At 48.8% G+C, this 26,440-nt stretch overlaps 1 protein-coding gene across 5 annotated transcripts in view; it reads left to right on the forward strand.

Moving 5' to 3' along the window:
• Nucleotides 1-26,440, forward strand: part of LOC310917432 (discoidin domain-containing receptor 2-like) — a 60,440-nt gene that overhangs the window by 26,175 nt on the left and 7,825 nt on the right. For 3 of the 5 annotated variants that reach the window (XM_083875648.1, XM_083875647.1, XM_083875649.1), the window contains 14 exons: nt 78-206; nt 5,599-5,731; nt 9,429-9,531; nt 11,085-11,313; nt 12,461-12,608; nt 13,675-13,780; nt 14,916-15,102; nt 18,952-19,198; nt 20,168-20,260; nt 20,724-20,881; nt 21,134-21,329; nt 22,443-22,687; nt 25,607-25,728; nt 26,058-26,255. In XM_083875648.1, coding sequence (XP_083731774.1) covers nt 5,668-5,731; nt 9,429-9,531; nt 11,085-11,313; nt 12,461-12,608; nt 13,675-13,780; nt 14,916-15,102; nt 18,952-19,198; nt 20,168-20,260; nt 20,724-20,881; nt 21,134-21,329; nt 22,443-22,687; nt 25,607-25,728; nt 26,058-26,255 — 2,096 coding nt within the window. In that variant the 5' untranslated portion in view covers nt 78-206; nt 5,599-5,667. Of the gene's footprint in view, nt 1-77; nt 207-5,595; nt 5,732-9,428; nt 9,532-11,084; nt 11,314-12,460; nt 12,609-13,674; nt 13,781-14,915; nt 15,103-18,951; nt 19,199-20,167; nt 20,261-20,723; nt 20,882-21,133; nt 21,330-22,442; nt 22,688-25,606; nt 25,729-26,057; nt 26,256-26,440 lie in introns of all 5 variants that reach the window. The other 2 variants (XM_083875650.1, XM_083875646.1) reach the window with 2 other exon arrangements.

Genomic DNA, 26,440 nt, shown 5'->3' on the forward strand with positions numbered 1-26,440 from the left:
TTTTAATGGTTTCTAATTCTGGCCTTGTTACTTGGATGGATTAAATTACATTTAATGCCTATTCATTTATCCTCCAGTCTGGTTTTGTGACAGAACTATTCTGGGCAGTTTCACAAACTGAGGACACCCCACTCCTGCAGGACTGGGAAAAGTCTGGAGGATTTATTGGTCTTGTGCAGAAACACCAGCATCTCCCTGGGCTGTAGGTGAGACACTGACTCCTGTCTGAGCCATGGGGTGAAGCTTCTCAGTGTTAAATGCTGTAATGTGGGTGACTGTAATACTTTAGGTTTTCTCCTAAAATCTAACAGGAGTGAGGTGTCACTTTCTTCATAATCCCATTGAGATGTTTGGCCACAACATGGAAAACAAGATTTCCTCAGGGCAGACCTGCCCCCCACCTCTCAAGAATTACACCCAGGCCTTGATGTTCCCATTCTTCTGCCTCAGACTCAGCTCTGTTGTCCCTGTGCCACTCCTGGATATTGTCCTTTTAGTCCCACATTAGTATCTCTTGTGACAGGTCTCCTAATGCCACCTCAAAGGTGATGCTGGAGCCTGTTCCTGTCTCACTTTCCCTATTCCTGTGACTTACTTCTCACATGTATCTTGATTAACTCAAAATCTTTTTGCTTTTATCTGTCCTGCCTTGTTGCTGCTCTGGACATCACTTAGTGGTGTCACTATTTCTGCCCAATGTCCCCCACTGTGTTCCTGACATTGCAGTGGGTTTTTCCTCTTTCTGACCATCTCTGTTGGTGCCTAAATCCCAAATCTCATTTTAAGCCTTGCACCTCATGGCAGGATCTTGCTGGCCCTGCCCAGCTCCCCCTGTTCCTCTGACACAATGATTTTTGATGTCACTGTTGTCACTTGGTTTGTCCAGGTGTCACCTTGGTCCATCCTTCACTCTCAGCAGTTCTGCTGGAATGGATGGCCGTGTTCTCTGGTCAGAGCAGCCCTGCTCTGTTTTTTCAGTCTTGTGCCAATATTTGAATTGTAAACTAAGCAGAACATTTTAAAAATTGATGAGAATTCTTTCTGCTAAGCGTTTTCATCACCAGATTCTGTTTGGTCCAAGCTGGAGCTGCGTGTCCTCCAGGGGAAGATTTCTGGGGTCTCTCAGATCAGCTCTGAGGCAAAGAGAATTGCTCTACCATTGTTTTGGAGCCAGAAAAATTGAAATCACACACTCCTCAGCCTCTTATTTCTTCAAGCATCAGATATTGCCCTGATTATTATCATTATTAGCTTTGCTTCTTCCCCACTGAATTCCTTTAGGAATGCTGGGAGATGCCATCCAGTCCTCCTGATTGTTCCTGGACCTTTTCTGAGGATGCTTTGACTCAGGATAGTTGCAGTGTGTGATACTCTCTGTGTCTTGCCCCACGACTGTGGAGTTTCTTGGCTCTGGGCACCTGGAACGGGATTCCTGCAGCAAACCCTCTCAGGTCCCACTCCAGGCTAATGATCTGCAAAGGAACCAGTTTAAAACAAATGCCTGTTTCAGTTGGGATCTAGAGAGGCTTTGCAAACATGCCAGACCTCCGTAATGGATCTCTGGAGGGAGAACAGTGCCTGGAGGAGCTCCAAGTCCCACCTTCTTCATGCACATCAGTGAAGAATAGCTCCCTCCTGTGCTCACTGAGCCTTTGCTGTGCTGGGGACAGAGCTGGGTCACAGCCAGCTGCTCCTCTGTGGAGCCATGAACTGACTTTTCAGGCATGATATCTGCTGGGTTTATTGGGGAAAAGTGCCCTCTTTTGCATTTCTTGGTGAGTTTTTTCAACAAGTAGATTTTTTTTTTTTTAAATTTTTTTTTCTCTCTGCTCTCCCAATGATTGTAACAGGATTTTATTCTCCTGCAGCCAGCTGTTAGCAATTAGCAACTTGATCCAGTCGGGCCTGGGAAACAGAGTTTAACACTTTCTTGCCTCTCAGAGGATGTTGCTAATCCTGTTTTTGCTGGTTTTGGGGGCCTGTGCTGTAGTTTTGGCACTCGGTGTGTATGTGTGGGCAGGGTGGGAAGATAGGCATGAGCACAGCAAAGGACTCTAATGCAGCTGAAAGAAAAGTATTGAGCCATTTACACAGAAAAAAAAGTCCTTAGTAAGATGATTCCCAAGCAGTTTGTACAGAGGGTTGTATTTAGGAGTAAAATTCCAGTGTGTCCTAGCTTTGGGAAGTGCAATTTGGGAATTCAATCTACTCCTGGATGAGATTAGGAGTCAGCACCAATCAATATCAGTAGTTGTTCAAACAGTGATTTCTGCAGCTCAGAGTTCCTAAGTGGGGCTGAACCTCCCTCTGAAGGTGTGAAAACACTCTTGCTGACCTTGCTGAGAGCAGCAGCTGCTGTGGGGCAGTAAAAGCTGGGAAATGCCATTTTTTGCTCCCTCTGGGCATCACCTCTCCCAGGACTCACTGACAGCTGATCCAGGACTGAGAACCCAAATGTGGTGGGAGAAAAAACCCAGCAGAGCCTGAACAGGTCCCTGTGCAGGGCTGGACTGCTGGGAATAGTTCACACACAGAGGTGAGAATTCATGTTTACAAACTGAGAGGGACTGGGCTAGTCCAGACCAGCTTTTTCCTCTGTCAGCAATGCAGACACATCCAGAGAGGATTCATCCTGCTTCGTCTTTAGGCAAGGGCCCAATTCAAAACCAGCTTTTCTAGGCACAGAACTGCTGACAGGTGAGTTCTAGATCAGCTCTGGAGCTTTCTTTTCTTCTCCTGGAGGCCAGATTCCTCTGTGGCCACATCTTCCAATTCTGGCTTGCTGTTTTTGTGGACCTGCAGAGCTCCATGTGCCCACTGAGCCCTGAGAAAGCCCCTGGTTCTCAGAGTGGCACCTACACCTGTCTGTGCCCCCAGTCTGGACCTTTTCTCTAATGCTGGTTGCTGGAGCTGAAATGGTGCTTGGGCATTTCTGTGTGACTTCTCTTGTCCTCATTCCTTCTTTCCTGCTGATATTTTACATTTTTATCATCATGTTCAGGTGGTTAAATGGTGTGGCTGGCTCTGTGGCAGCACAAAAGGTGTCATTTAGAACATGGCCTGATATTTGCATTTTAAAAAAAGGGCCACTTTATGTTATGGTGTTTGTTCAGATGAGATAATGGTGCTGTTTGTGGTGCATTTATCCAGTTGCTGTGACATTCTCTGCTGATGGCAGAGGATGGATCATCCCCTGCTCTTGATCTTTCTTTGCTGGGCTTTTGGACCAAATGGGAAATTTGGTGCCTGGGGCTGCTCTCATTTCTTTCTTTTCCCAGCACTGAGCCTTGGGCCCTCAACCTAACCACAATCCCTATTTCAGTGCCTATTCCTGGACAAGTTAGAGAGAAATCTGTGTGTTTTGGTGGAGCCAGCCTGAGTCTTGAAGCTCCCCCAGTTTGCCAGTTCTGGAGGGAGGATGAGGGTGTGCAGTGTGTGAGTGATGTCACTGGCCATTTGAGGGCTCCTTGTTGGGAGCTGTTAAATACAGCTCAGAAATCACCTGGGACATGTCTCCAAGCTGCTGTTCTCCTTCCAAAAGCTGTTCCTGTTCTCTTTCCACAAGCTGCAGCTCTGGTCAGTGGCTGGTATATCCTGGGGACCCACAGGAAGGATTTTCCCTGGACTTCACCCTTATGGTGCAGCTGATCTGGGTCATGGTCCAGACAGGTCTCTGCTGAGTTCCCATCCACTCCTCCAGGAAAGTGGTTCAAGTTAAAGCCTTGATGTTGACCATAAGCCCCTTTCTCAGGTCTCTCCCAGTGCTGAATTCTCTGCAGTTCCCTTTGCAGGTCCAGCTTTGGGAGCTCCTAGGACACCTCAGCAAATCACCTGCAGAATTGAGCACCCACCAAGTCCGTCTTCAAACTCTGCCCCAAAACTTCTTTACAAAGTCTCCCTCCAGCTGAGCACACAAAGTCTCTTCTCTGTGGGAGTCACAGCCTGCCCTGGGGTGGTGGGAATTGCTGTGTTTTCAGCAGCCATCACCTCCTTCCATTCCAGAGGGGACAAGGATGACTTTGGATGCACAAACAGCTGCAGAGGTTTTGGTCAAAACCTTTTCTGTGGTCGCCAGACCCTCCTGCTGAGATCTGGGCTTGTGCTTTGCTTTTGCAGGCTCACCACAGGATCACAGCCCCTTCCCAGCCCTGGGTGCTCATATAGGGAGCCAGGAGGTGGCTGAAGCAGGAAGGACTTGGTGATTTTAAGGGGTTTTTTGGTTGCCTGGCTGGGCACAGTGAGGCACAGCCACCCAGCATTAGCCCCCCCTCCTGCCTGCGTGTTTGGCTCCCTTCCCAAGAAGGCCCTTAGTTGTTTTTCAGGCTCAGAGCCATCTTTTTTCTAAAGGAATCCAGCAGGGACAATGGCCAGTAGCGTATCCTTAGGAAAGAGAATAAAAACAGGGCAAGCTCCAATGATTCTAACCCCGATTTGGCTGCTGGGCATCCAGCAATCTGCAGCTGGGGGATTTCCCAAGCCAAAGGTTTTTACCTTTGGATTTAAGGAGCTGTGGTGTATCTGTCTGCTGTGAATAAATCCAGCCCCTTGGGGTATCCAGGGCAGCTCAGGGCTGTGAGTTGTACAGTTTAATTATGTTGGGTGGAAGAAAGAGAGCCTTTTGTTACCAATCTCTGAGCTAATGGCATTTGATGCTCCTGCATGCACTGGCACAGTGATGGGCCTTTTTATAGCCTCTCCTCCTTCACTAACAAATCCCAGCATTCAGTGTTGCCTTTTTTATTAAAACTCCGAGGATTCTTCAGCAAACACCTGGCAAAGTCCTGGCAACTTTGCATTTATTGATTTGTTCTGTTTTCATTTCTCCTGGCATCTCATTATGAGACAGAGCCTCTAACCTGCTTTCTGTAAAATTGTGCTGCAGGATGGGAACCTCCCAAGGCTCTTTGTAGTGAATGTGGACACAAAGAACTCACATAACTGCTGATCTGACCTCCTGCTCCTTTAGGTGTTATCCTGGCTTTCCAATGGAATTGCCAGTGTTTAGGCCTTTGGTATTTTCCTTGTTTCCAAACAGGAAATGAAGTGTGCTCACCCCTGTGCACACACACTTTTGGGAGCAATGTGGGTGTGCAGGGAGAGATTATTTTCACCCTGTTTTGGACCTTTATCTTAAAGTTTGTGTGGCAAGTCCCAAGGTGCCCAGGTTTAGGTGGATAAAACCTGCTTGGGAAGCCTGGTTGGACTCCCTGGGTTCATTTGCAGCTGCAGTTTCACTGCTTGTTAATTTATAATTTAATAAGGAAAGTGAAGTATTGATGAGGGAGAGATTACTTTGCACTGGAGTTGTTTAAGAGCAGTTAAGAGGGTACATCCATCCACTCAGGAGCTGTGGCAGCTGAGGGCCTGAAAGATGGACTGAACTGTAGCTTTAGGGGTGGTGCAGACAGTGCAGTGATCATTGGCTCTTCTCTAAGCTCTGATCTGGTGATGAGCAGAGCAGGGCTGAGGTCAAAGACTCTCTTGAAGGCAAGGGAAGATTGCCCAGCCCGTCACGAGGCAGTGACACACAGCAACCCTGCAGCTCAGAGCACTCCTGCCTCTGGAGGACTCATCCTCTCTCTTTGCTTTGTCTTTCAGAGATGTAGATGGCAGCTGCTGCCTTTGAAGGACTCGTCTGACCCTGTGCAGCACCTCCAGTTTGCTACCATGATCTTCTGCATGCTGCTGCTGGCCTCCCTGCCTGAGCCCTCTGGAGCTGAAGTCAACCCTGGTAGGGAGCTGCCAGGCTGGGAGAGGACTCCTCTCCCTCCTCCTGTGTGCTCCTTCTCACCTTTCTTTGCCTCTCCTGGGGATTGAGTGTAAAGGTTGAGTGTGGAGATAATCACTGATGTATTTCCCAAATGTCCTCTGGACTGGGATATTCCTGGACAGCTGTGCTGGAGTGGGACACTCTCCTGCCAGTCCCAGGAAGGCTCAGGCACAAGGACATCCTCCTTTCTCTGCCCACCCAGGCCTGTCTTGAGCTCTGAATGTCCCTCCATGGCTTTGACTGTGTGGCCTGCAGGACAAATCTCACTCCAGAGGTTCTGTGCTCACTGTGGAAAACAAATTATCAGTGAGCAAAGCATCAGGCACAGCCCTCCAGCCAGCAAGGGGCATTCTGGAGAGAGAAGTGTGGAAGGACAGATAGAAAACCTCACCTGGCACAGAAATAGGGTGGGGATAGGGATATGAGCCTGTGAGTCCCTGTGGAGGGGCAGGACCTCTTATCCCACAGCATTTGGCAGGATACAGTCCTGATGGAGATGAATAAGATAATGGTCTGCAATGTGTTGCAAAAAATCCTGTAATGAGGTGTTTTGAGCTGGAGACAGTCTGTGAAATAAATGAGTTTAATCCTTTTCCAGCTTGGCTGGAGGTGTGGTGAGGCAGCAGTGCTACCCTGAGGGCCTGTGCTGGCTCTGCTGGGGCTGGCTCTGTTTGTTTGGAGCCCTTTTGTGGCTGGCTCTGATCCTGCTCTGGCCTGTGGATGTTTGCAGAGGTTTGAGGTTGTGCTGCTACCAGCCAGAAGTGAAGTGAGGGTTGTGGTGGGGCTCAGCAGCATTCCTGAGCTCCTGTTACACAGCATTCCCTGCCCTGTGCACCCACCACACACCCGGCCTGGGGCTGGGGCTGCCATCTGCTCCTGCTGGTTAAACCTCACACAAGAGGAGGGTCAGTCCCATGTAAATTCCTTTTGATGGTGGTTGGCAGCTCTTCCACAGCAGCTCCAGGGAGGTGGGTGGGCTCTGAGCACAGGGCTGTGGTCCCACCTCCTGCAGGAATCTCTTCCATCAAGAAATAACCCCTCATTTCTCAGCTCTGCCTGTGACATCCTCAGCTGCTCCAATGCCTCTGCCCAGGGCTGGCTCTGCTCTTCCCAGACAGATTCCAGCCCCATGGCCCAGCTGGTGATGCCACAAGCTCCATGGATTATCCTGACCTTCAGGAGCAGCCTGAGGCATGTCCTGCATTGCCCTGTAACCCCCAGGGGCTGCTTTGGGGGTGATTTCAGACCTGTCTAGCAGGGCCCCTCTTGTCTTGCAGCAGTTGTTTGACCTCCCTGACAGATGGGGCACCTCTCTGAGTCCTCTCTGAGTGCACAGCACAGGGTCAGGAGTCCTGGTGGCTCCTAAACAAAACCCAAGGATGGTTTTTGCTCCTTTTGGTGAGAGCTGTGGCCACCCACAGAATGCATCCCTCAATGCCGAGGACACACTGGGCTGTGCTGCCAGCCCTGGGTCTGTGAGCAAATGGATTTTGATCAGGATTGCAGGAAGACTCAGTCCCCCAGAGTCCTTCCCACCCAGCTCTCCACCTGGCACTGCTGGCCAGCAGTGTCTGGCCTTTAAATTAGCTGTGACCACACAGGATTCCCACTGCAGCAGCACAGAAAGCACTTTTTGCTCTCAGATGGTGACCTCACCCTTTTGGAAAGTGTCCATGTATTTACCCCACAGTTCAGCAGCAGATCAGGTTGGGACAGGTGAGAGTGAAGACAGTCAAGGCTGGTTTTGTTCCCCAAATAACCTGATTGTGCAGTGTAAGAGCAGCAGTTGGAACTCTTGGATGGCTTTCAGCAGGCACAATTGTTCTTGATCCCAGGCAGGCACCACTTTCCTCCCAGGGAATTGAGGCCTCTGATTCTGCAAAGGTGCACAGATGGGCTGGCACAGAGCAGGGCTTTACCCCAGGGATATCCTCACATCACTGCAGCTTCCAGAGCCAGTGCTTGGGTATTTATTTGCTTGTGGTGGCTGTGAGTTTGCTCAGCTGTTTTTTTTTTTTGAACTCACAGGAAACTGTGGCACTGGAGTGTTTAATAGGTTGAGGATTTATATTCTGGTTTTGAACTCTCCTACCTGACCTTTTGATGCCTCCTGGTTCTGGTGTTTTGACAGACAGTGAGGATATCTATGGTTCAATATAAATTATCTTTGTTGTACTTCAGTAAAGATGAGGCTGCTGATCGTTCCTTACTTCATCATCTGTGTTGCCTTCTCTGCCTTTTGATGAGGGAAGGAAGGAGCAGGAGCTCTATTCCTTATCTCCCTGGCATCTGACCATGAATACAGGCAGTGCTGTAATGCTAATTCTAATTCGTATTCCCACGATTTTAAAAATATTAAATATTTTTTAACATTAAATAACCTAGTATTATTAGCAAATGTTGTCACCTCACCAGCCATCTCCTTTACCCTAAATTTAGGAATATTTAGCACATCACACATTGATACAATGCCTAACAGCTGCAGGCAAACCCTATTGAAGCACCACCCTCTGTTTGCAAACATTTCTACATCAGATGTGTCAGGCAGTCATTCAGCCTGAGGTGCTTTATCCTGTGCAGTGATAACAGCAGGGTGGTTTTCATCCCTCTTGTCTTGTCTTGTAGCTTCTGAACCTGCTGAATGGATTTCATGGAATCCCAGAATCTCTTGAGTTGGGAGGGACCCACGAGGATCCTTGAAGTGCAGGTTTGGTACAAGGGTGGCAGGAGATCATCTCTGAGGTCCCTTCCAACCCAGCCCATCCTGGGATTTTGGGAAACCAGGAGGACACCCAGGGCAGCTCTGCCTGAGGGAGAGGAAACAATAATTGCTCCTGTGGCTGCAGCAATGTGGCAGTGAATACATTCAGATTTAAAGTTTTCCCAAACATCTCTAATATTCCAGGCCACGTTTAAAAACTTCTGTCAGGAGAGAGAACCTCAAGGCCAGCTAGGATTTGTCAGCTGCATCTGCAGGGTTGTGTCTGCATCTGCCAGTTGTGTCTGTGCTCCCTGGAGACACCAAATTTGAGAGTTTTCCCATCCTGGGGAGAAATTCCTGCTCCAGTTGGGGCTGCAGGCAGGAGCAGACTGGGATGGGGCAGGATGGATGGACGGACAGGAGCTCATGGTCAGGTGTGAACTCCAGGCTGCAGTGACAGGACAGAGCAGTTTCTGTGATTTGTCATCTGTAGTGGATGTTTAACTTCTCCCTTCTATCTGAACAAGGTAATAATCGTTCCCATTTGACCACAAATGAAGTATCCAGTTTATTCCAGGGGAAGTAAAATCTTGAACAAAAGCTTCCTTTTTATGTCACATTATTATTGATGAATAATTTGCCATTGTAAAATGGGCCCATGCAACCAGTAACAATAATATGGTTTGGGATTTCCTGCTCTTAAAATGTTTCTTTGTAAAATTTGTGCCTTTCCTGGGCTCTGCTGAATGACACTGTAAGTCTGTTTATTATTTACCTTTTCAGTTTATGATAATTATGAAGTATTTAATCCTTTAATATTATTATTCTTCTTTATTTTAGCATCACCATGTTTATTCTGTGGGTGTGACAGCCTTTTAATGAAACTTACCTGGGTATTTTAAGAGAAATGAGTGTGCTGATCTTTGCTCTTTGCTTTCCTGTGTTCCCAATTTGCAGCAATCTGTCGTTACCCCCTGGGGATGCACGAGGGCACCATCAGGGACGAGGACATCACTGCCTCCAGCCAGTGGTACGACTCCACAGGGCCTCAGTATGCACGGTGGGTTCCCCTCTGACAACAAATTGAGTCCTTTTTTCCCCCCCTAGATACCCAGGAAGAAGATTCTCCTCACTCTTAAAACCTTGTTTGCTGCTTCCATGTTCAATCTGGGCAGTGCACAGTGAAAGGGCAGGAGGAAATGGTCACAGCTGGGAGACAGGAAATTCTGCTTAAATATTAAAAATATTTAAATATTTTTAAAATAAATAAAAAATCCTTATCTATGAGAATGAAGTGGTGGGATGGGGACCCTGAGAGGTGGTGATGTCTCAGTTTTTGGGGACTTGGCTGTACCAGGCTTTGAGCTGGCCCTGCTGAGAGCAGGGGATGGGACTGGAGACTCAGGGGTTGCCTCTGATCCTCATCTTTCAGTCACTCTGTGAATAAATCTCTGTGACTTACAGCTCAGCCAGGGACTGTACCCCTGGGATTCTTGTGGAGTGCTTTAATCTAAATTATAGGAAATCCTTTACAAGGATGAACTTTTCAACAGCATCCTATTGAGGAAATGGGCTGTGCTCACTCTGCCTCAAAAAGCTTGGAAATGCAGAGTTGAGGAATTGTTAAACGAGCAGCTAAATGATTTTCTTCACTGTCAAGAAGGCCTACAGTCTTTATCATAAGCTTTGCAGACAACTGTCTCTATCACTTCAGTCACCCTTTCTGCCTCTTTTAGAGCTTATTTTACTGTTATTCCAGTGTAAGAAAGTCTTGCAGGAACAGCTGAGATTAAAACCAGCCAGAGATTAAAATCCTCTCTGGCCTGAGCCCAGACTCCTCCTGGTCTCACCTTCCCTGATGCCCTCACTGATCCATCAGCTGGAGGTGAGGAACCTGTCTGACACCCAAAGGCACTTGAAGGACTTTGCTGTTGGCTAAGAAATCTCTCTTGCTAAAAACCCCACACATTTTTGGCGTGCGGATAAATTTTTCACAACTACAGCTCTCACAATGTTCAGCTTAGGAGCAGAGACCTTCCTCCCACTGTCCTGCCAGCATCCTGTACCAGCACCTCTGGTGACTGTGCAATATGCATTGAAATGACCCAGAATAATTTCAAGCATTTTCTCACTAAAATGTATTTTTAACATGCTCTTTGAGCTTTTTAGAGCTGCAGGAGGTGGTCAAGCAGAATTTCAGACCTTACCATGTGGGGTTTAGCAGCAAGGTGCTGCAGAGCAGTGAGCAGTTCCCTACTGAGGGTTGGTTTTGATCCATGTGAAAATTCATGTTTGGAGAAGAAATGACTCCAAATAGGGCAAAACTGCCTGTAGGATTTGAGTCTCCACTGACCATCACCCCAAAGGGCAGAGGTATTTGGTAGCCATTGCTGGTTTTGTTGCTTCCTCTCAATCCTTTTAAAAGAAAACTGGATGTGGCACTTGATACCATGACCCAGTTGAGGTGTCAGGGCTGGGTTGGACTCGATGATCTTGAAGGTCTCTTCCAACCTGCACATTCTGTGATTCTGTGATCCTCAAAGCTCCGGGTGTTTCCTCAATTAATTAATTGAAAATCTGATTCTTTCTAATACGTGCGATTTTCCCCCTCAGGTTACAGAGGGAAGAGGGGGACGGAGCCTGGTGCCCAGCTGGTTTGCTGGAGCCTGAAGACGTGCAGTTCCTGCAGATCGACCTGCACAAGCTGTTCTTCATCACCCTGGTGGGCACCCAGGGCCGGCACGCCCGCGCCACCGGCAAGGAGTTTGCCCGCGCCTACCGCATCGACTACAGCCGGAACGGGGAGCGCTGGATCTCCTGGAGGGACCGCCAGGGCAGGAAGGTGAGCCTGGGACAGCTGGGTCTGCTTGGGGAAGCTGCATGTCCTCCACATCCTGCTCAATGCATGGTATTTCGTTGTAGTAACATCCAGAGAGAAGGAACTCTGCAGAGCTGAGATGTTCTAGAGATTCGTGGGTTTGTTGCAAGGGTTGTGGGTAAAAAGGGTTTTGCCTTCAGTCACCAGCCTAGGCTGGAGGGAACCTCCAAAGAGAGAGAGGGTAAATGAGGTGAGGGAGAGCTCTTCTGGGTCCTTCAGTCCAGAGTAGGTTTGAACAGTTCCAAGAAAAAGGGAAAAAGCCAGTCCAGGGAATTCTCTGCCTCAGCTGGCTAAAACTAACTAAAAGCACAGGAGATCTGCCCCGCTGTCTGTCTGTGCTGCAGACAGCACACTCCAGGAGCAGAGTGTGGAGGAGTGAGTGCAGGTTCTGAAAACAAACTCTGTGCTTCTTCTTCTCCCTGCTTCGCTCTCAGAACCAGTCCCAAAGGTACAGAACATAACATCCAACATAAACAGAACAGATAACTGGAGATACAAACATCATAAAGTCACCCCAGGATAAGAGGGCATGACTGTAATGGCACTGATGAAAGGATGGGTTCTACTTTAGATATCCAAAGACTGTTTATTCAGGAACACAGGCAGGGATAGCAAAGGGATCCAGGGATGAGAAGAGAGGTCCAGGGATGAGAACAGCATCGAATAAAATCCAGGCATGAGAATGAGGAGGAGGGTGAGGGCACTGGGTTATAAATAAGACAAATGGGGTGGATCTGAGTTTCAGGGTTCAATAGGGACAGGGAAAAGTGGTGCAGAGGGGTAAATAGGAACTGGGGGAAGCCAACAGGAGTTACAGGTTACTGCAGCAAGACAGAGCCAGTGGGGTTCAGGAATGAAGGAAGGACATTCCAGGAGGGATGCATATATGGCGAATGGGGGCTGAACAGAGTGACATAAACTTAACAAAGCAATAATATTACAGAACTTAAAAGATATTATCATATGGCTGTGAAGGCCCAGGGAAGGGAGGCTTTTCTCACCCTACCCTTGAGGAGTATTTCTGCCTGTTTGCACTGGCCCCTCCAGGGCTGAGGCACTGCCCTGGCCCTGCACAAGGGAGAAGCTGCTCCTGAGGCTCTTTTTCCTGCAGGTGATCGACGGCAACACGGACACCTACGACGTGGTGCTGAAGGACCTGCGGCCGCCCATCATCGCGCGCTTCGTGCGCCTCATCCCCGTCACCAAGGCCCCCATGACTGTGTGCATGAGGGTGGAGCTCTACGGCTGCGTCTGGCACGGTGAGACCCAGCCCTGGCCCTGGCTGGGAAGGAGCCCTGGGCTCACAGGAATGGCTTGGGCTGGGACAGGAGGGAGGGAAGGAGCCCCTGGGCCCACAGGAATGGCTTGGGCTGGGGCAGCTCCAGCACAGAGCCATGGACAGAGGGGAGGGAAGGAGCCCCGGGCCCACAGGGACAATTTGGGCTGGGACAGGAGGGAGGGAAGGAGCCCTGGGCCCGCTAGGGCAGCTCCAGCACAGAGCCGTGGGCAGAGAGGGAGGCAAGGAGCCCCAGGCTCACAGGAATGGATCAGGCTGGGTCAGGAGGGAAGGAGCCCCAGGGCCGCAGGGACAGCTCGGGCTGGGACAGCTCCAGCTCAGAGCTATGGGCAGGAGGAAGGGAAGGAAGGAACCCCAGGGCCACAAGAACAGCTTGGGCTGGGATAGGAGGGAAGGAGCCCCGGGTCCGCTGGGGTGACTCCAGCACAGAGCCGTGGGCAGGGAGGGAGGCAAGGAGCCCCAGGCTCACAGGAATGGATCAGGCTGGGTCAGGAGGGAAGGAGCCCCGGGGCCGCTGGGACAGCTTCAGCACAGAGCAGTGGGCAGGCAGGGAGGGAGGCAGTGCTGAGGGAAGCCCTGCTGCAGGGGACATGTGGCACCTGCCAGCCCTGAGCTGTGTCCCCTCCCAGCCAGCAGAGCCCTCAGTCCCCTCCTGGCCTGGCAGAGCAGCCCCAGAGATAAATGCATCTCTCCGGCATGTGCCCATTCCCTGCTGAGCAGGGCCTGATGGTCACTGTCCTGCACTGCTGCTGCCTGGGCAGGGCTGGGCAGGGAAAGGCCTTTTCTCAGGGCCTGGCTCTCTCTGTTCTTACCTTGCCCAGGTGCTCCTGGCATTGCTGAGAGGCTCTCTGGAATGGCAGTTCCAGCTGCAGCTCAGGCTCCCCTGCATCCCCACCTGGGCAGGGGAATCCTCAGCTCCTGGAACTGCTTCTGTCAGTCCATGTCATAAATAAAAGCGTCACGCAGACACAGGTGATGGGAGGCGGCTGCTGCTATATTTCTGAGGTGTATGGCCTTTTTTTTTTTAGATGGTTTGGCATCCTACAGCATCCCTGAGGGAGGGACAATAGCAGCTCCAGGCTTCCCCATCGTTTACCTGAATGACTCGACGTACGATGGCTACCAGGAGCGCAGGTGGGAGGAGTTGTCCTGTTCCCTCTCTGTCACTCTGCAAATTCTTTCCTACTCACCCTGTCACTGGTGTTTTGTATCGCAAACACTTCTTTGTGCTTGTAGGATGTTGGAAGGTGCTGGGTAACAATGTCTTTATACATTAATATCTGATAGTTTCAAGCTGGGCTGGTACACTAGAGCTTGGATATTTAAAAAAAAAATGTTTTTATGTACAGAGTAGGTGTTGCACGTAGCTGTCCATCAGTAATTTAGGAACCTGTGTTTGCTGAGGAGTGTCAGGGGGCTGCAGATGTAGGCACTAAACCCAAACTGCTAAGCCAGGACTCTTTGAAACTACTTAACCTGTAGTTAAGAAGTAGTTAAGTTAACCTGTAACCAGTTCATGTGCCTGACTGGCCTGGAAATAGGAATCTGCTTCTTCCACCTGTTAATCCTGGTTTGCAGTTCAAAGACACAAGTACCTGTGTTGTAGTGACAGGAGGGCTCACCTGGGGTGGACTTGAAGGGGGGGATCAGAATTGTGCCACATTGGCATCTCCTACTCTGGAACAGTGCTGGAAAACTGTGTGAGGAGCTCTGCACCCTCACATGGGAGTGGAAGGAGGCAGGGTCCTGGCAAAGAGTCCAATCAGCCTTGGAAAGAGTCAATAACACTCTTCTCTTAGGAGCAATGCCAGAAACGATCCTGGTTAGGCCTGGCTGTGGCTCGTGAGCTGCCCATGGTCTCACTTCTCCCTTTTTTGTGCCTGCCTAGAGGATTTTCCCCACAGCTTCCCCCAGCACAGGATGGAGCAGTGTTCCTGCCATGCAGCTGCTTGGGGAGATGCTGCAGTTCCAGCTCTGTTGGGAGAACACCCAGGATCATTTTCCAGAGTCTCTCCAGAGGCTCTGCCTGTAGCTCAGCTTTGCTGTTGCTCCTTGACACCAATGCAAAAACTTCTGCTGTTTCCCAAGCTGGGAATGATATTAAAATCCCACCCCAAACAACATCAAAGTGGTACTGCATAAGATCAATGAGCAAGGATGCTCAGGATGGGTCAAGAGTAGGAAAAATGATGTTTTTCTGGTACCAGTTGAACGACACACGTGGTTTCCCACTGGAGCTCTGTGCTGACTGTTGGTTCTCCTGGCCCAGGCACCTGTATGGAGGGCTGGGGCAGCTCACAGATGGAGTTCTGGGGCTGGATGACTTCACCCAGAGCCACCAGTACCGCGTGTGGCCGGGCTATGACTACGTGGGCTGGAGGAACGAGAGCTTCGGCACCGGTGCCGTGGAGATGGAGTTCCAGTTCGACCGCCCGCGGAACTTCACCTCCATGAAGGTAACTCAGCCTGGTTTGAAAATCAAAACGAGTGAGAGGCTCCAAGTCAGAAATACAATTTAATAAGAAGAAAGGTAAAAAAGTAAAATAAAATAAATGCAATAATATAAAAGAGCACTGCCAGAGTCAGAACACACCCTGAGCAGGGTGGGGGGAGCAGTCCAGGTGAGGGGCTCTTCCTGAAGCAGTGATCCCACAGACAGGTCTGGGAGCTCTGCTCCTCTGGGAATCCAGTGGGTCAGGGCTGCTTGTCCTGTCCCAAATCCCAGATTCTCTCCAGGTGGGAATGCTTGGCTCCTCCCCCTGGGCATTGGGAGCATCTCCCAATGGGATGAGGAGTCGTGCAGTGGCTCCTTGATGGCCCATTAAACAGAGAGAGCTCCTGGAGGGAGTTCCCTGTGAGTCCTGGGCAAGGCATTGATGGGCCATGAGCAGAAGAGCCCAAAGGAGGGGCCTGGGAAAACACTGCCCCACCTGGTTCCAACAGCTCATGGGGATGGGGATGGAATAAATACTGTGTGCACATCCTACACTGAAACCCAGGACAGTAACTTGGTGTGGTCCCTCTCCAGGGGGACAGGCTTTGGCTCTGGGGGTTTCCAGGCTGCCCCTTTGGGGTGTTGAATTGGTTGGAAGAGTCCTTGAAGCTCATCTTGTCCCACCCTTTTCCACAGGCAGGGACACCTTCCACTAGAGCAGGTTGCTCCAAGCCCCATCCAACCTGGCCTTGAGTCCTCTGCCCAAAGCAGGAGGATGCAGGAAGTGCCTGACAGCAGAATTTGAGCAGGAGATACCCCAAATTTTCCAGTGTAGAAAGGTGAAGCAGATGAGCACTTGCTTCTTCAGAGCTCAGACTCTCCTTCCAGTATTTGGCTTGAAGGGATAAAAAGCAGACACCTGAAGCAGAGTTTAGGCAGCTCAGATGGGTTTAGGATGTAGAATTTACTGACCCCTGAGGTAAAGGAATGTGGCTGTGCTTCCATTTTGACCAAACATTTCTCTGGATGCCTCAGCCTGTGCCTTGTGCTGTGGGAAATTATTTAAACACACAGGAAAAGCATGAGCTGAACTTTGAGTCTGTAGTAAACAGCAGGATCTTTTAAAAAAAAAAAGGATTGGTGGCTTTTCTTGTAGAGATTTCAAATGAAGGAGAACCCACCACATCCTTAAATAAATTGTTTTGGTGGTTACTTACTCTGGTTTTATTTTGTCTATTTTTAACTCGCAACCGTTGGCTCTTTGCCTGCTTTTGCTGGCAAAAATAAGAGTCCTGCCTTCTCAGAAATCTCCTGCTTCTAAACCACGATTAAAGCACTCTCTTAATCTTTGCTTCAGTAAACTAAGTTGGCAGGACTTCTCAGTGCCTTCCTGGTGAGACCAAGGGTCATTTTCAGAGCAGTCACCCAATCCTTCCTTTCTTTGCTGATTTGCCCTTTTGGAGGTACAGAATCTGGATCTGGGTGCAGGATTTCCATCAAGTTGCATAAAAGAATGGTACCAATTTCCTGCTTTTGGACGGTCCCCTCTTTGTTTGTGAATCTTGTGATGATATTAATCCTCCAAGCCAAGAGAGAGGGAGCCAGTGGTCATTAAGGCTTTGGGATCAGGCTAAACATCAGTTCCAAGTTATTAGTGTCCAGGATAAAAGTCCAGTGTGGAAAGCATCACTTAGATTTTTGTCCCTGAGTTCACTTCCCTGACATGAGTCAGTCCTTGAGGTTATTTTAGGAAACTCCCTCCCTCCCATTTAGTTTATTTTATTGCTAGCAATTCTGCTGTCTCCATCAGGTCATTGAAAAAAAAGTAGCAAATAATTTTGATTTAGGAATGCATTCCCCTTAGAAAAACAGAATAATTTATGCCTTAAAATTTGAAAGACTTGCTGCTTCATAATGTTTAATCAAATTAATATAATACATGAGCCCACACTGTGCTAATTGGGGACAGATGCTTTCCAAAAAATCTGTCCTGTAAACACAACCACCCTGATAAACCAAACACATCAGATCATAAGAGCAGCTACTTCATCTAGCATCTAATTAAAAAGCTGTTCTGATTAGCACAAATTAATCTTCATTATTTATTGAACGTTGCCTCCTTCAGCTTTGCATTTCTTTTGTACAGGCCAAGTGGTCTGTGGATAATTTTTGCATCCTGTTAGCTTTATCCCAGTCCTCTGTGCTCTCCCAGCATCCAAAAAAGTATTAAAAATAAATGTTAGCAACATTGCAACTGCATTGCACAGGCTTGCCTGCTGTAAAATTGGATTTTAGTAAGAGATGTTTGTAATAGAAAATGTCTCTGTATCAGTCCAGGATGGAAACACATCCAACTCCTGCCCAAATATGGCACAAATTGTATATTCCAGGCATCAGCCTTTCCTGCCTGCTTATGAATGACTGTTTCTCCTTATTGAATAATGTTGTCTGAGCTTCATCTGGTCATAATTATATGTAAATACCCTCCTTTTGTCCTTTTGCTGCTCACCAGGCCGGTCATCCTCATTAGTGCTTCACTTCTTTTCACTGCAGGACCTCACAGAGGCCAAGCAATTAATGGGGTTCAAGGCTCTAGGGGGTTTGGAAAAAACTGTTGCTGTCACAGTGGCAAATACAGGCTGAGGGATATTGAAGACTTTGAGTCACTTTATTTTCTCCTGGTTCCTGGTGAGTGGTCAAAGTGCTGAGATATTGTGGTCCTGAGCTTCAGGTCTTTGTAACAGAGCTCAGATTGATGCTGAGCCACCAGGAGAGGCTGATGGATGCAGGTTCAGATGATATTTTCCCTAAAATTCAGATCCTTAGTTGCCTTCAAGGTGCAGCCAGAGCCAGGTGTATGTCGGGGGAATATCTGCCTGGGTTTGTGGGTTTTTGGGAGGAATTAGCTTAGACTGCAGCTGCTAAAAGTTTCTAAATGCTAAGAAATTTGGGGCACAATTCTCATCAGTGGCAGAGATTAATTGTGATATGTCATTAATTGTGATATGTCGTAGCTCGAGCTGGTACCTCAAAAGAGGGACCAAAGACAAAGAAATCTCTGGGATCCCTCATGCCAGGAGGGATAAAAGAAGAATACAAGAGCAGTACTGGGGTCTGGATTCTCCATTGCTACACAATTTCATTACCAAATGGTTGCTGTGTCATTGTTTCCACACTGGCCTTTGAGAGGGGTTTTGGTGGGTTCAGTAGTTTATTTTTTTTAACATGGTTGTTACAGTTCACAGACCACAGTCTATGGGCTGTCCACTCCAGCTATTGATCTTTGAGTAGTATTTAAGCTGCAGCTTTGTCTGTTTTAACTGTTATTAATGATCAGATTGTTACATACAAGTTTCACCACAATCCATCTTTACTATTAGTAACAATCAGACTATTTGCTCCAGGGTTCACTCTAATCCATTTTTGACTTTCAGAATAGAGCCATGTAGTTCAGATAAAGTTCAATTTGTGGCCTAACAATCCCAGCTACTTACGTCAAGCAATTCAAATAATACCAAATTTTTAACACTAAGAGATTAGATGTGTTTTCTCTTTCTTTTCTTAAGTTAAATGTTCAAAGAGAATTGATCTGCAAGGCTTTAGATTAGTACAGTGTTTGCTTGATTGATTTTTATATGGGGCTTTTGAAGAGCCTGCCAGAATCTGACTATTAATGTAGCTTTTGCAGGTAAAACTCAGAGCTGTTTCAGAACAGCTTTTTGTCCATTGTTCTCTTTGCACACTGGAAGAAATCACTCATTCTGCATTCATGCAGGGAGACACTGGGAATAAAAAATTTTTGTGAATGGAACAACATCCTTGGGGCTCAATTTAGCTGCCAGTAAACCTGGATCCTTCTTCCTCTTCCCAGGTGCACTGCAACAACATGTTTTCCAAGGGGGTGAAGATCTTCCAGAGGGTGGAGTGTCTGTTCAAGCCCCGTCTGATCGCGGACTGGGAGCCCGAGCCCGTGGGGGTGGCCACGGTGCTGGATGACAAAAACCCCAGCGCCAGGTTTGTCACGGTGCCCCTGCAGCAGCGCGTGGGCAAAGCCATCCTCTGCCGCTTCTTCTTTGCTGACACCTGGATGATGATGAGTGAGATCTCCTTCCAGTCAGGTGGGTGTTCCTGAGGTCAGACAAGCCTGGAGAGGCATGAGGAGGAGATGAGCTGGTTGTGGGAGTGCAGGACTTGAGGAGAGTGGCACTGGGGGCAACACAGTGGGAGGGAGGAGGTTGTGTAGGTGATGGAAGGGCTGAAAGATCCTGTGGATGCTTTCCAGGCTGGTACTGATGCAAATGAGTAGAAGCACGACCAGGGTAACCAAAAATTGGACTGTAGAGCTGTTGTTCTTTCTGAAACAGATCACAGAATAGCCTGAGCTGGACTTGTCTCATCAGGATCACCCAGCCCAGCCCCTGTCCCTGCCCAGACCCCCCAACAATCCCTCCCTGGGCACCCCTGGCAGTGCTGTCCAAAGGCTCCTGGAGCTCTGTGCCCATTCCCTGGGGAGCCTGGGCAGTGCCAGCACCTCTGGGGGAAGAGCCTTTCCCTCATCTCCAGCCTAAACCGTATCTCCAGCCATTCCCTGGCTCCTGTCACTGGTCACCAGAGTGGAGAGATCAGTACCTGCCTCCACTGTCCCAGCTGCCTGCTGGCTATGACATTGATTTTTTGCTTCTCTTTATCAAGTGTTTTCTTAGGAATAATTCAAGTCTGTCTAGAGATGATCAGATCAAGTTTAGCAGATTATTAAAAAATAGATGCTGACTTTTTTTTTTCCTTAAGTCTTACCTGTGATGCAATAATCAATGCCACAAGATGCTTTTAAAGGCTCTGGAGGGAAAAGGACAAAAGTCTTGGAGAAAACCGCCAGGACTGAGAGGGAAAGGTGTGGCTGTAGCTTCCTACTCCAAAGTCTCTAATTAGCTGTAGTGAGAGGACATTCCTGAGGGAGGTTATTCCCTGGGTGCTGCTTGTTGCTTACCTTGCAAACAGCAAAGTTCCTGATCTGCTGGGGCTGGGATTGCTGGCAGAGAGGAGCAGGGAGGTTTTGTTGGGCTGACACTCTCCCTTTCCTCCCACAGACATGGAGAGTGTGAATCCTAGTTTTGTTACAGCAGCCACAAGCACCACGGATCTCCTGGAAACAGTGCACAACGTCACTGAGGGCATCTGGGGTAAGGACTCGTGCCCCTTGGCCATGCCAAGGGCTCAGGGGTTGGGGAATTTCACAGGAACATCCCAGTTATTGTCATTTTTCCCTCCATTTCTGGAGATCTGGGGATGGCCTGATCAGTGCCTGGTGCACAGGGCAGAATGTGAGAGTCCCCTGAGCCTCAGAACATGGGCTGGAGATTTATGTGGAGCCAGTGAAACCCTGAGCACTGTCTGCTCTAAGGATGGATCCACTGCAGGAATCTATTTTGCTCACAGTAATCTTTGATTGCAGAAGTTCTGTGCACAGTTTTTAGCTCTTTGAGCCTCCAAAATGAGAATTTCTGGTTAAGAGCAAAATGTGAACACAGCTGGTGTTGTTAATGTTCAGGGAGCTGCCCAAGATCTTTTCTCCACCAGGCTGTAGGAAGTTGGCTGGCACAGAAAACCTCTTTAACTCCAGATTCTCCTTCTCTGTGATTGCAGGAACCACATCTTCTGTAACCAGCACCTGGATAGGGGAGAAGGCAGATGACTCCAACACCTCCATCCTCGTGGGCTGCCTTGTGGCTATTATTCTGCTGCTCCTGATGATTATAATCATCATTCTTTGGAAGCAATACGTTCAGAAAAGGTTGGAAAAGGTAATACAATGGGGCTATTTTGCAGACACCAGTTCAGAATTAACCATTAACCCAAATGAGCTCAGAATTATGTGGAAAGCACAGGATTTCCCCAGCTCCGTGGAGCAGCTAAAGCTGCTCTCACAGCAGGGGAGGATGCCAGCCCTGTCCAAGATATTACTGGAAGTTGCTGTGGTTGCAGCCAAGGCATTACTTAACAACTGAGCATCGCCTCAGTGTTCTGGATTTTTTTTTTTCCCCTCTCCTCTGCAGGCCCCACGTCGAATCCTGGAGGAGGATGCCACTGTCCGCCTCTCCTTCTACAGCTACACCATTGCCAACAACCAGACCCAGATCCACCAGTCTAACCCCACCTATGAACGTGCTTTCCCACTGGATTTGGAATATCACCAGCCAGCCACACTGCTCCAAAAGCTTCCAGAGCTCTCCCAAAGTGCAGAGGATTCAGGTAACATCTTCAGTCTCCAGAAGCTGCGCATTTCTTATTTCTGTCAGATTGTAAAATGTGCCACTTGTCAGTGTCTAAGTTGCCATCTTTGACTCCTGTGCAATGCAATAACTCAGGGACCTCAGGCAGTATTGTGGAGCACTGGCACTTCTTGGCATGGAGCTGTGACAGCTGCAGCAGCAGTCCCACTAGAGGGTGGTGGCCTTTTATTGTCTGATTTGAAGGCTGTTTATGTATTACCCAGGTCATCTTTTAGCAGCTGGTTTGGGCAGTCAGAGCAACCACACATCATTTGTGGAGATGCTGCCTGCAGCACTCCTGGGAGAAGACCTTTAACACCTTTTTCTGCAGCCAGGGCTCTTTGGAATTCCTGTAGAAAAACCAGAAGGAAATAGAGCAGGGAATTGTCCGTGGTGTCCTGGCTTCCAGCCCCCGGGGAGCTTTTGGGCCCACACAGAAGGGAATGTTTCCAACAGGGTTTTGTGCTCATCAGTGAATAGAAAGGCAGTGCTGCATTCCTCACACTGACAAGTTGCTAAGATCCAGCATTGTACACAGGGAGACTGACTGGATTGAGCCAGGGTGTGAATTGGAAGCAGAACAAATGTTCTGTGTAATGATGACCCTACAGGGATTTAATTCTAAAGCATTATCCCATATTCATGTGAATAAGCTGTAAGAGGGAGAGCAGTTTGCTACCTAAGGACGTGGGAAATGGAAACCTCGATCAGTTCTTGTTGCAGGAGGGAATCCAGAGCAAGTTTGACATTGCAAACAACATCCCTGTGTCAGGTAATGCAAACTGTACTCAGGATGAATCAGAAACAGAAAATCACTTCAGACTCACCTCCCTGTCTGCACAAGAACTGTAGCTCTCGTGGCTGGCTAGAACCAGGCTGTGCTGAGCAGGAATTTGCTGGCAGCTCACAGGTATTGTTCTGATTAAAACAGAGCAGTTTTGCCCCACGGAGGTGTCGTTCAGCACGAGGCATCAGGTGGCTGAATCCCAGAGCTGTGGAATTGGTGCAAACTGAGACACACTGAGTGACACACTGAGAGACACACTGAGTTCTGAGTGAGCAAATTCCTCACCTGCCTTTACCTCCCCTCCAGTGTGCAGCGGGGACTACGCCGAGCCCGACCTGACCAAGTCCACCCCTCACCAAGGCTTCCAGAACAACGTCCCCCACTACGCCGAGACCGACATCGTGCACCTGCAGGGAGTGACCGGCAACAACATGTACGCGGTGCCCGCGCTGACCGTGGACTCCCTGACCAAGAAGGACATCTCCGTGGGGGAGTTCCCTCGCCAGCAGCTGCGCCTCAAGGAGAAGCTGGGGGAAGGACAGTTTGGAGAGGTACATGCCACTCTCTGCTGTTTGTCTTCCTAGCAGGGAGGAGGTGGCTTGTAGGAGCATCCGTGGATGGCGGGGAGAAGGGATTTTGCAGAGCTGAGATGTTCTAGGGACATGTGGGTTTGTTGCAAGGGTTATGGTTAAAAAGGGATTTGCCTTCAGTCACCAGCCTGGGCTGGAGGGAACCCCAAAGAGAGAGAGGGGGTGAGGTGAGGGAGGTAAAAAACCTAAGAGGGGTAAGAGCAAGAGAGCGAGGACCTTGTTCCAATCCATTCCATCTCCTTTTGTGTTGAATATTCTAATTTACAGTTACCACCCAGCACCAGATACAAACCCTACAGACTTTGCCTGCAGCCCATGAGAACTGCTCTATCGCCACATCATCCTGTATTCTAAACTCTAAAGAGACTTTTCTCATCCACCTTTTCCCTGATGCCTTGGCAGGGTGGAGAGGGGCTGCACCCTTGGGTCCTTTTGTTTTCTGTCCTTCAACCCATCTCCAGCTCATCCCCGTCTTCCTGCCTGCCATGATCACATCTCAGAGCTGCCCTTCATTTCTATTTCCCTCACAGGTTTTACATCTCCAGCATTTCTTACCAGACAATCATATCCACAAGTTCTTCCTGTCCCATCTTTCCCAACAGAGAGGAACCTTCTGAGGTGTTGCTCAGTGGGACTGGGGGTTCTGCATTCCAGTGTTTTTTAGTTAAAATGTGTGCTTTTCCCTTGAGGAAAGCTGATATCTCACTGAGCCTTGTGCAGCTGTGAGGCTCTGCTCAGTACCACTGGGGTTTTTAGCAATAGATGAACTTGCACAATTTTTCTGTTTTCTGTCTATGCCTCTGTTAATTCCCACCTAGGGTTGGGAATTGAGACTTTCGCATCTTCCTTGGACATCCCAAATGTGATGGCTGTCACCCACCTTTGGACATGTGGGTTTGGAAACTCTCCACAGTCCAGCTAACACCAATCCTAGCTGCTAAAACAGCTTTCCCAGTCACTGATGGAGGTTCTGGGGGTGCTCTGCACACTGACCCAACCAAAGACAGACATTTCCCAAGCACTGTGGCACCCTCATATTTTCTGGCATTGCTGTTTGCTCAAGCCCCAGTTTGTCAGCAGCCTCAGGCAGAATGATGCACACATCTGTCATCTGCCAAGCTTTCCCTTTGGTCCTGGAGCTCCTTTCAAGCTGTCAACATTTTCACCTCGCCTTTTCTTCTCTCCCTGCTTCATTTTCACACCATCTGTAGCTCCATCCTGAGCAGGTCTTTCCCTTTCCTGCTCTCACCTTCCCACTGTCTTTTTTTTTTTTCTTCTCAGCTTTTGTTCACTCACAGCCTTAAATTCTGCATCTCTATTACATTTTGGCAGACACAGCCCTTCACTGGCTGCTTCCTGCTCTGTGATGTTCCCACCTTTGTGGTTCCTCCATTCTGACCCTACCCCAGCCCCTCTCCTGTCCCCTCACTGTTTTCTGGGGAGGTGCTGACATCTTCAGCCTCCTCACCTCACCTGGCTGTCAGTGCAGCCCTTTCTGCTTTGTGCTCCAAAAGTGGGACAGAGAGGATTTTCTCATTGCTTTTCCTCTGGTGTCTCCTTTCCTCTCATGCTGTCCTTCTGATAACTGTAATAGCTCCTGCTCTGTATTGATTTGAGATGGCTCTCCCATCTCCATTTTCCTTGAGGATGGATTCAGAGCCTGTTCCTTTCCATATATCACAGGCTCTTTTGCACTGCCTTTTCCTGTCTCACTTTCTCACCTCAGTCTTTCCCAAACTGGCCATCCACTGCTCTGGCTCTGTGTGCTCCTAGGAACAGGGTTCATGGCTTTTTTCAGCTCTCCACTTTTCCATCCTTTCAGCTTTTTGTCTTCTTTGCTCCCAAGGAAGCACCACCACCACCCTCCCTGGTGACACATCACCTGGGAATTATTCCTGTGGCTCTTCCCTGCCCCAGGTCTCACGGCTGTACTTTCCCCACAGCAGATTCTTTCTCTGTGGGGCTGCAGAAGCATCTTTGTACCTTCGTTCCTGTTCTGCAGGTTTGTCCCATTTTTCTCTGCTGTCTCATTTTCCCCCTCACCATGCTCGTGACATAAGTTCTTGCTGCTCTCTTCATACAAAATTCATTATTTGCTCCCATTACATTCCCCTCACTGCTGCAGGTCTTTGACTGACACATCCAGTTTGCTCCTCTTTTCCCAGTCCTTTTTCCTATCCACACCTTCAGGTCTTTCTGCTTTCCCCACCCCGTTCTCCATTTAGCTGCACATTCTGGTAACTTCTTAAGTGTTTTGTCATCCCTTCTTGTACAACCCTGGCAGTAATTTTATATCATTAGTCATTAATTTATTGGAAGAAATTTGGAATTGTGTGTAGAGTATTTATCTATTTATCTCTGGGTATATGTACAGATGAGGTGTTCATATCAGGGACACATATCACACATTTTTCTCCTTTTTTTTTTTTTTTTTTTTTTTTTCCTCTGGAATTTGAGGATTTTGGATAACTGGCTGTAGTTCTTGGATGCTCCTCAGTGAAGTCTGAGCACTGCCTCAAGCCAGGCTGTGGTTTGATGGTTCTGGGGTTGTGTGAGATGCTTTAGTGCAGAGCAGACACATTCAGGCTCAGGGGCCTTGCTGAACATCCCCAGTGGGTCCTGGGTGAGCTGGGCTGCCCCAGTGCAGTAAATCCAGTGTTTGGCTTTAATCACTATGTGCTTCTACATCCTGGACAGGTTATATCAGGATGTAGGGCCAACCTTGGGTCATTCTGATCCCAGCTGTGTCACCTTCACCAGATCATTCACTTGTTCACTCCCAGCAGTGACCAGCCCACTGACCTGGCTGTGATGTCGTTTTCCTCTGTTTTTCTGCCTCTGTGTGTGCTCTTACAGCTCCCTCTGCCTTCTGCCCTGCAGGTGCACCTCTGTGAAGCCGATGGCCTGCTGGAATTCCTGGGAGTCTCATCCTCAGAATTCACTCACCAGCCGGTCCTTGTGGCGGTGAAAATGCTGAGATCAGATGTCAACAAAACAGCCAGGTGAGTGTGCACCTGCAGTGCCAGCTGGGGAGGAAAGCAAATACTCCCCAAGCACAGGGTTAACCCTGGGGACTGCTGTGGCAGTGTTGTGTGTCTGTGGGGTATATTCCCATGGAAGGAGCAGGACACAGCAGGGAATGGGGATAGGGGAGGTTGGAGTGTCAGCTTGAAATGCTGCATTAATCCTGTTTTCTGGGAGAGGTCAGTGCTGAACATGAGCTCAGCACCATTTTCACATCTGTTTGTGCAAAATGTAAATTACTCTGCACTGAGAACGTCCTCGGACTAAGGAACAGCTGAGTGTTTAAAGGTGTTTTCTATTTTACAAGGAATGATTTCCTGAAGGAGATCAAGATCATGTCCCGGCTGAAGAACCCCAACATCATCCGTCTGCTGGGCGTGTGCGTGCGGGACGACCCCCTGTGCATGATCACTGAGTACATGGAGAACGGGGACCTCAACCAGTTCCTGTCCCAGAGGGAGATCTACAGCAAGTTTGCCATTTCAAACAACATCCCCTGTGTCACGTAAGAAAAAAGCTGTTCCTGTTGGGATAAATCAGCAATGCAGAGCTGCTGGATTTTATCTGCAGGGACCTGCCTGCAGCCTGGCCATTGTTCATGGCACATGGAAACCAGTCCTGCTTGGTGTCTGCCCCTAAAGTGTCCCTGACAGAGCTTTTCTGGTCACAGAGACCACTTTAGGTGTATTT

This window comes from Zosterops lateralis, assembly GCF_965231275.1.
Source record: "Zosterops lateralis genome assembly, chromosome: 20".
Taxonomy (NCBI): Eukaryota; Metazoa; Chordata; class Aves; order Passeriformes; family Zosteropidae; genus Zosterops; species Zosterops lateralis.